At 39.0% G+C, this 9,152-nt stretch overlaps 1 protein-coding gene across 2 annotated transcripts in view; it reads right to left on the reverse strand.

Moving 5' to 3' along the window:
* Positions 1–9,152, reverse strand: part of grik4 (glutamate receptor, ionotropic, kainate 4) — a 598,764-nt gene that overhangs the window by 166,587 nt on the left and 423,025 nt on the right. For both annotated transcript variants that reach the window (XM_037546764.1, XM_037546765.1), the window contains one exon: positions 3,163–3,341. In XM_037546764.1, the coding sequence (XP_037402661.1) occupies positions 3,163–3,341 (179 nt within the window). The remainder of the gene's footprint in view (positions 1–3,162; positions 3,342–9,152) is intronic.

Raw genomic sequence — 9,152 nt, forward strand, 5'->3', positions numbered from 1 at the left:
CTAGACAAAAATGTGTTGCTAATTTTTATAAAGGTAGGTTTTTATAAATCTACTTTTTGTTGGTCAAAGTTTTTCATTTTGCATGACACTGCATATACACTCACCGGCCACTTTATTAGGTACAGTTCAATTGCTTGTTAACACAAATAGCCAATCAGCCAATCACACGGCCGCCACTCAGTGCATTTAGGCATGTAGAGGTGGTCAAGACAACTTGCTGAAGTGCAGACCGAGCATCAGAACGGGGAAGAAAGGGGATTTCAATGACTTTGAACGTGGCGTGGTTGTTGGTGCCAGACGGGCTCGTCTGAGTATTTCAGAAACTGCTGATCTACTGGGATTTTCATGCACAACCATCTCTAGGATTTACAGAGAACGGTCAGAAAAAGAGGAAATATCCAGTAAGCGGTCAGTTGTGTGGACAAAAAATGCCTTGTTGATGTGAGAGGTCAGAGGAGAATGGGCAGTCTGGTTCCAGATGATAGAAAGGCAACAGGAACTCAAATAACCAACCAGAATCTCTGAGGGACGTTTCCAACACCTTGTTGAAAGTCTGGCACGAAGAATTAAGGCAGTTCTGAAGGCAAAAGGGGGTCCAACCTTTTACTAGCAAATACTAGTATTACTACCTAATAAAGTGGCCGGTGAGTGTATTTCGGTATAATTTTAAGAGACGGTCTCAGTAAAACAAACTGTTGGATTTATTACAGTAATTCTTCTAACCTACTAGTGTTGAGAAAGCAGGGGTTCATTAACTTTATTAATGCAAACATAAATATCTGATGCTGTGATACCTTAATATATTTGGAAAACATCATGATGCATTTTTATAGGACCACCCAACAACATCAGTGACTTTTCAGCGCTACTGGTGCCCCTCCCTACTGTGCTACTGTGATACTTTGGCCAGGAAATGGAAGTTGATGCCTGGTGAGTAGCCACAGATAAAAAAATAAATAAATAAAGAGATGCTACAGACAGACCCTCTCTAATCTAGATCCTGCCTTCAGCTTCTCCTCCAGCAGCCATTAATCTGGCTGCGCCTGAAATAATGGGCTATGTTTTAATTATGATACAGCCATATGCTGCTGAGAGCCCATGCATGTATGAGCTCTGTCACTTTCTAATCTAATCGGCCCTTCTTAAAACGGATCACCATAGCCATGTCCCATCACCTCAATCAGTGGCTGACGCTTTATTAGGGAACTTTCCTAATGAGGATTTGCAGAGGCGGCGGTGCTTGAAGAAAGCCTGAAAGCACCAGGCGAATAAAAAGATGGCTGTAACTGCATCCGAACACCTCACAGTGGGACAGAAAGCTGAACTTGAAAGGTGATTTAAACTGGAGAGAAATGCTGCTATAAATAGCTTTTCACTTCTCCAAACTGTTGCTTCTAACAATGGCTAATCTGAAACCTGTTCCAAGGCTAAAGCTCAACTGCTCTGATCTCAACAGGCCACTTCCGAACACTTGGACTCCCAATCATACCGTGCTTGTTATTCTTTTCACTCTACACACAAAACTAGTTCATCATCCATTCAAGTCTGAATTCCAATCATGACTTCCAGATAAGACCTTGGCAGAAGTTTTCTTCATGCTGTGCCCAGTTGTCCACCTTTAACAATCTCTGCAATTGACACAAACATCTAATCTCCTTCCATTAGATAATTAAAGTCTGAAGTTTAACACCCAAGCAAAGCATTTTGGGAGGCCTCCTCCATAATTTGGAAGGAAAGGCCTAACCTTTAAAATAAACATTAAAATAAAGCATAAAAATGATGTGGAAGTAATTTAACCATTAAATCTCATTGGTTCTTTAGGGAACCAAAAGCACTTCTTCTATGGAATTGCTCTCAAGAATCCCCTTTTGTTTTTTTACTTTTTAAGACTGTATCCCGTAGGCATTTGTTTTTCAACTAAACAAGGTTACACAACCTTTGGCACTCAAAACCTGAAAACTGAAGCTTTTTACATTGGCCACTGGCCCACTGCCAAAGGTTCTGGTATTTGGTACTTGCTCAAGATACAAGCCTGACTGGTTAAACATACCACATCACACAAGACGCTTTAAATGTTGTCACCATTCCGGTTTCTCTTTTGTATGCATTTTCTTCATTTATTTATATACAGTGGAGTCCTAAAGTCTGAGACCACATTAAAATCTGGATTTGTTTTTTCATTTCAATGAGGAAAAGCAACAAAAAGTTTTAGAATTTTTGAAACTTGTCAAGTAAAATGACATTTATGTTAGTATTCAAATGGAAATAAATTTGTTACAGTAATCATGTTGAAGCCTTTGTACAAAGAGATGCTGTATAAAAAGACTGATTGAAGCTCAGGTTTAGACGCTCAAGTGGATTTGGTCTATTATTAGAGGCCTTTACACTTATAAAGTACATAATAGCTCGAGTGCGCACTGTCAATGAAGCAAAAAAGGGACTAAAAAAAAAAACATGAAATTTTGAAACAGATTTCAAAGATTGTACTTTTCACTTATATTGTTCCAGTGAAAATATAATTTCCAATAGAAAACTGAATACCAAAGTATGAACATCCCTGGTTCGTTAATTTTCTAAGTGAAAATAAGATTCCTCTACATTAAACATACACAAATATGGCATTTTTCTGATATTATGTGCACAATTTCTATTTTTTAATTTAGGATATTGGAAAAAATAAAACAACATAACAAGTTCTATAACTTTGGCATAGGCTGCATTTTTTCAATATATTACATAGTAATTAGTAAATACATTTTCTCCAGACGATGTGTTAGATTTTAGATTTTTATATTTAGGAAATCAACAAAACATTAACCTTACCAGAGTGCCCAAACTTTTGAATACTGTATAGTATTTACACTATTTCAACTAAACATCTTATTACATAATTCCATCTTCACAATATCCTATGGCTATGCAAGTTATTATTATTATACTTATTATTAACCTACTGATGTCATCACTATTAATAGTGGAGCATCAGTTCATTATAGGTGACTGTACAGTGCATTTTAGAGCAGTTACTAGTGCAGAGGGCTGTTCATACCAAACTCAAGCAGGTTTTGAACCAGCATCTTTCTGGAACAAATGCTGGATGTAATTCAAGTTAAAAAAAAACACGCGGAATCTAAAAGTGCTCCTCATGTAGCTCCTCCTTACCCTCTCCAGGATGATATGGGACATGGTGGCATTGGCATCGACGATGATGGTGGCGGTCTTGTCGTCTCGTATCTCTTTGAGGAGGGGGGTTGGGTCTTGGCTGTCATCCAGCATGCGAACCGAAAGGGTTTCCTTGGAGATGAGAAACTGTCGCAGTAACACCTCCAGGTTTAATAGGCCTGTTGAGCAGAGACACACACACACACACACGCAGTAAAGCAACAAATGTGAAGCTTAAGGCTGTTTTTGTCACAACAAGCAATATCTCAGCTCTCTCCTTTTTCCACCTTTCGGGGCTAAAAATGTATTTCTGGTTTACAATGTCATTATTATATGGGCTGTAATTCACACGCCATTCACAGGCCAAACAAACAGTAATTCCAAAGTCATTTTTGCTCAGTATGTCCCAGGATAATTCGCTTGATGTTTCTCTATCAGGATTTGCTGAAACAGCCACCCCAGGCCTGGCTCCATGTTTACTAAAAGGGGTGTGTGTGTGTGTGTGTGTGTGTGTGTGTGTGTGTGTGTGTCTGTGTGTGTGTTGGGGGGGCTGCTCTCATTTAAAAACTTTCTTATACCAACACCAGATTGCCACTTACAATGGTTTACATCATGACTTACAATGACTTGACGAATGCACATGTCATTTTTCCCAGCTGGCACCACTTTTGGGTTCTTAAAGGACCCAAGATTAAGGACATTTTCTCTTGCTTCACAATTAAAAAAAACATTTATACAATAGTAATCTATGGCACAAATCCTTAGCGAACACTGTAGGAGGAATTCAGCAAGAAAGAGCCCTTAAGGGCCCTCTAGGCCTAATATATTCTGGGAAATTAAAAATACGTTTGTAATTCTCAGTTTATTTTTAATAATAATAGTTTATGCTCGGAAACGACATGGATAAATCTAGCTTTCCCACTGGTTCAGGAGCTAAACAGAAGACCCTCTGCATCCAATTAACCACCAACATAATTAGGAAGTAAGAATGGAATCAAGAAATGGTATTTAGCTTTCCAAATTTGTGAACAACATTTTGCATGTCCTAGACATATGACTGCCTTGAAATACGAGAGGCAGCTTTAAACAAGGGCTCTTTACTACAAAACTGCAACATGCATGGAAAAAGATATGTGAGTGTCTGTTACAAGCTTTAAGTGTCTGTGGTTAATTTATAGCTGCCATAAAATGCTCATGTGTGCCACTGCTAGACTGACATCAACATAGCATTACAAATCCCATATGTGAGCTAATAATTGCACCACTGTAGTGGTGGTGGGCCGACACACATGGGCACTCCTAAACTGTAGTAGTCTAATAATAGTAAGTGAATGTGACTCTACTTGTGGTAACATTGTGAAGACGATTGAAACCCTTCATATTTCCACAATTACTACTAAAAGACAGTTAATGACCTGAACGACTGAAAGCCTTCACAGAGGAATGCGGTAGGAGGAAAAAAAAAGTGGAACTCAAGGGCCCCAATACTGATCAATGATGTGAAATAATTAGATTCACGACACTGTAAATACTCATTATAATTAAGCCATATTGTTAATAATGATACTTATTAATATTAGTAGCAGTGGTTTGGGGTGACGGAAGATTTTCTAATAAACATTAAGGATTGCTCAAATGAGCATATTTATTATGCAGTTTAAATTGATACTTAAAAAATACAGGACACCTTTTCCCAAATTTTTTTTCAACCAGCTCCCCTCTTGAAGAAGATGAACTTGTTGGTGGCCCCCAGGTATTATGAGTTTGGGATCCCTGCTCTAAATAAAGCCAGAAGAAATCAATAATAAGTCTAATAGGAAAAGTACTGTAAAAGCTGACCAGTATTTTATTTGGATCATTTTGCTTGAGTGCACATGTCAACTGCAGGTCACTACGTATGAAGGCTTGCAAAGAATTTTCAGGCTATGGAAGGCTGACGAGAAAGAATAAGGCATACCTCTCTGCTGTATGCTCCAGTGTTATGCTGTGTTTGTTTGCATGAGTATTTTGAATATTTAAATATCAATTTCAATATTTATACACAGTTTTTAGCAATGATGGACATTTGTCAAAAGGAGATACAGGATGCGCACACAATTTACCCAATTTACGCCTGCGAAATACAGAAGGCAGTCAAATCCTCAAAAAACATACTAAATTCAATATGAAAACAGCAGTGTTTACTGCAGAGGATGGAATTACCCGCATGTGTTTGTTTTCTGGTGAGCTGAGACACCGGTAGCAGCTGTTGCTGTAGTCCTTTGTGCTCTGACTCACTGGATTCTAATGCTTTAGCTACTGACTTCACGCAGTACAAGTACCAGCAACTGTGCTACAGCTACAGCTTCCAAATTGTCCAAATCTCTCTTACTTGTCAAGCTCTTTGGCAGATCTTTGATGAGGCTGGACTTCCGTTAGTTCTCTGTCTATTATGCCTTGCATGGCAACACATGCAATTTCACATTGCATGCACTACATTAGCCACCACATGGTTATACTGCTAGCTTGAGCAGCTCCGCTCATTGCTCTCCAGCCAAGCAGATGAAGGAAGGCATGCAGGCAGACTGCCAGGCTGGCCTGGACTCATGAGAATGGAAAATAGGAAAACATCTCTTGGGTTCTTCCCCAGCTGCACTTAGGAAAATATTAAATTATGCACTAGAGATTTTTAAAAGAGTGGTCAAATTCACAAATGTGTAATATTAATAATAACATTTTATAATTACTTTATATATATTATATATATGTTATTTCTGTTATGTGTAGTAGTAGCAGTAGACATATCAATAGTAATAGTAGTAGTATCAATAGCAATATGAGAAGTGGTAGTAGCAGTACCAGTAGTAGTGGTATCAGTAGTAATAGTATTATCAGTAGTATTATCAGTAGTAATAGCATCAGTAGCAGTTGAAGTAGTATTACAGTAGACTTACAATCTGGTCATTTTTTTACACAGGTAGGCGAAGGTAGTGTTAGGAGTGTTGCCCAAGGACTCCTATTGGCATAGTGTAGGGTGTTTACCCTGGCGGGGATTGAACAACAGTCTACAGGGTAGAAGGCAGAGGTTTTACCCACTGCGCTATACCAACCACAGAGGAGTAGTAGTAGTATCAGTAGTAGTATTAGCAGTCGTAGTAGTATTAGGAGGAGGAGCAGAAGTAGTAGTAGTAGTATTAAGAGGAGTAGTGATGGTATGAACAATGACAGTAGTATTAGTAGTCCTAGTAGTAGTTTCTATATTAGCAACAATAGTAGTAGTACTTTCTGTATGATGATATTATCTTATTTTTGTCAGGATGTTTACATAATTTGAGTTGCTATACTTTGCTCCTACCTGGACTGGTAGGTGGGCTACTGTGGCACCCCTGACCACGCTGCAGTAAAGCTGAGAGTCAGGCTATGTGGTTGGAGGAGTGGGAGCTGTGTGCTAGAGGGTCTGTTATAGTAAAGTGAGCTAGGTGGATGTGAGTTGGATGTAGAGAGTGAGCTCATTGAGATGGAAGACACATAAAACCTCCATCACACTGGAACTCTGATAAAAGCTCCACTGCTATTCAGCTCTGGCAACCAGTCGTCTGACCTATTCTGACAGCCTGCAAACTTACAATAGGCCTTTATAGAGCACTGCACTCTTTTATATACACACACACTCATACAAACACACACTCACATCCCCACAGGAGCATGTACACATACGCTCCTTGCACATCCACATCCACACCTAGGAACACTGACAAAGAGTTAAAGTGATAGTTCAGAGAAAAAATGTACCCCTAACAACATAAACCTCAGGTGTGAAGTTGTTAAGTTACTGTTATCTATAAAAATGGACAAAAATACAGACAAAATTCACCCTCCAAGTTGGCTGTCACCACAGCCACATCACAATCATCGTCTTCTGTTTTTATTTATGTTTTACACAACATCCCAACTTCATTGGAATTGGGGTTGTATATCTTGGTCTAGATTTATTTCATTGGATTTAATTTTGCTTGGCAAATAAAGATTCTGAATCTGATTTAGGCAAGTCTATTTACATTATTTCCCTAACACAAAGTTTGAGGCAATGTTTGAATACTGCACAATGCTAACTGCCTAGGATTAAGTCTTCAGAACTTCTTAGCTGTAGACAGCATGTCCTGGCTGATTGACTGCATGTGGGGTAAGGGAGAAAATCATGGAAATGAGTTTTTTTGTCAAAGTATCGCTTTTAACATCCAAATGCAAGTTTTCAGCAGCCGGCTGAAAGCACTCCTTCCAAAACCGTTCTCCAACTCTCAGCACAGGGCTATATATATCCCATATCCCACACACGGCGACGCCTGAGCGGTCTGTACTGGTTCAATCTGAGATAAGCTGATGAAATGAGTGAAAGCACTGAAAAGAAAAAAAAGAAGAAGCCAAACACTCATTCATATCTAATACTCATAACCAGAAAAAAGCCTGCAGTTAAAACCGCCTTTTTCCACACTGTTTTAGATGTAGCCTCATTAGAGTGATATCAAAATAAAGACTTAAAAGTGCTCTGTTAATGAGTGCTCTGTTTCAGGCAGGTCACTTCATTTGCACCCATTAGTGCTCTGGGGACCATGCTGAGGAGAACTGAGTGAAACCTCCACATCAGCTCCCAATGAAAGCTGGTGCAGTCAGCTTTCCATCTGCAAGAGGCACACACTCATCTCCCCACTCCCCATCTACTCCCTCATCCCTCACTCCCTCTCTTCTCATTACACACAAAAAAGGTGTGCTGAAAAGTGGGGGGTGCCTTTTGTCTTCATGCCCTTAATAACAGAGCACGTCAAAATCCCATTACGCCCCTTATCACGTCAAATTAATGCCTGCTGTCAAATGAGAGAGAACTTTAGAAATAAACAGAGCAAGACAAAGCAGAAAGCCCACTGCCTCTTCTTTCAGTGCCATAGGCTCCTCTTAAAGCAAAGAGAGAAGGGCTCAGGGCAGCCTAGAAGGGCTTCATCATGATTCAAGAGCTGATTTGATCTCTCTATCATGATAACGATAGGAGAAGAGTGTGCAGAACAGCAGAAGAACAACAGTAATGAAAAAAACAGCAACAATTTTACCTGATGGTTCACTGCTTTATAGATGCCCGCCTTGTCTTTGAGCCTTAGAAGTCACAGTTATCGCTGTAAATAATAAAAGCATGCTGTAAATGTATAAAGCTAAAATGAAGACTTTTTGATGCCACTTCAAAAGCAATTTAAGACCAGATTTGCAGTGATGATCTACCTAATGACATGTCTTTGTGTATGCAAGCTCAAAAGCAGGTAACATTAGTTTAAAGCCAACCTGAAATCAAAACGGACCTTTTTTTACACCGTATATTCATGTCCCTACTTATATTAAGCACGATTCATCATATCATAACTATTTAAACAATGCATTTTTTTCCCATTAAAATGTAACCCACCTCTAAAACATATTCTGAATGTTGATTACATCATTGTGCACCAGCAGGTTTCAAAAATATCATTATTATTATAATAACAGGATCATTTCTCTTGCCCCTGCCACTCCAACCCCCCACTGTCACTGAATAGAAACCCTCAGTGGCCCTTAAAGAACCTTAACCCCTTAAATAGGCAGGGCCCACCAGCAGACCCAAAGTTTTATTACACCCTTCTAGTTTGCACTGTAGTCACTGCTGTTACTGAATAATAAGTTAGTATGTAATAAGTCTGGGATTTTAAGGGGTTAATGTATTTTTAAAATTCTATACCAAAGGATTCTTCCTAGAACCTTCCTAGAATTATGTGGAGGTTCATTAAACTTTAAACTGGTTCTCCACATTCGCAAAACAAGAACCAAATCAAACCAAAATGGTTCTTCAAAGAACCAGCAATTGAAAGGTATTAGGGAACAAATAGCAGTTCTACTATGGCACTAGCAAAGAACCCTTTATAGCACCTTTATTTTTAAGAGTGTATGGAAGGAAAATTGTTTTCTGATGCACTTCACTGCGTCATACCCAA

Source organism: Pygocentrus nattereri, chromosome 17 (assembly GCF_015220715.1).
Source record: "Pygocentrus nattereri isolate fPygNat1 chromosome 17, fPygNat1.pri, whole genome shotgun sequence".
In the NCBI taxonomy this organism is placed as follows: Eukaryota; Metazoa; Chordata; class Actinopteri; order Characiformes; family Serrasalmidae; genus Pygocentrus; species Pygocentrus nattereri.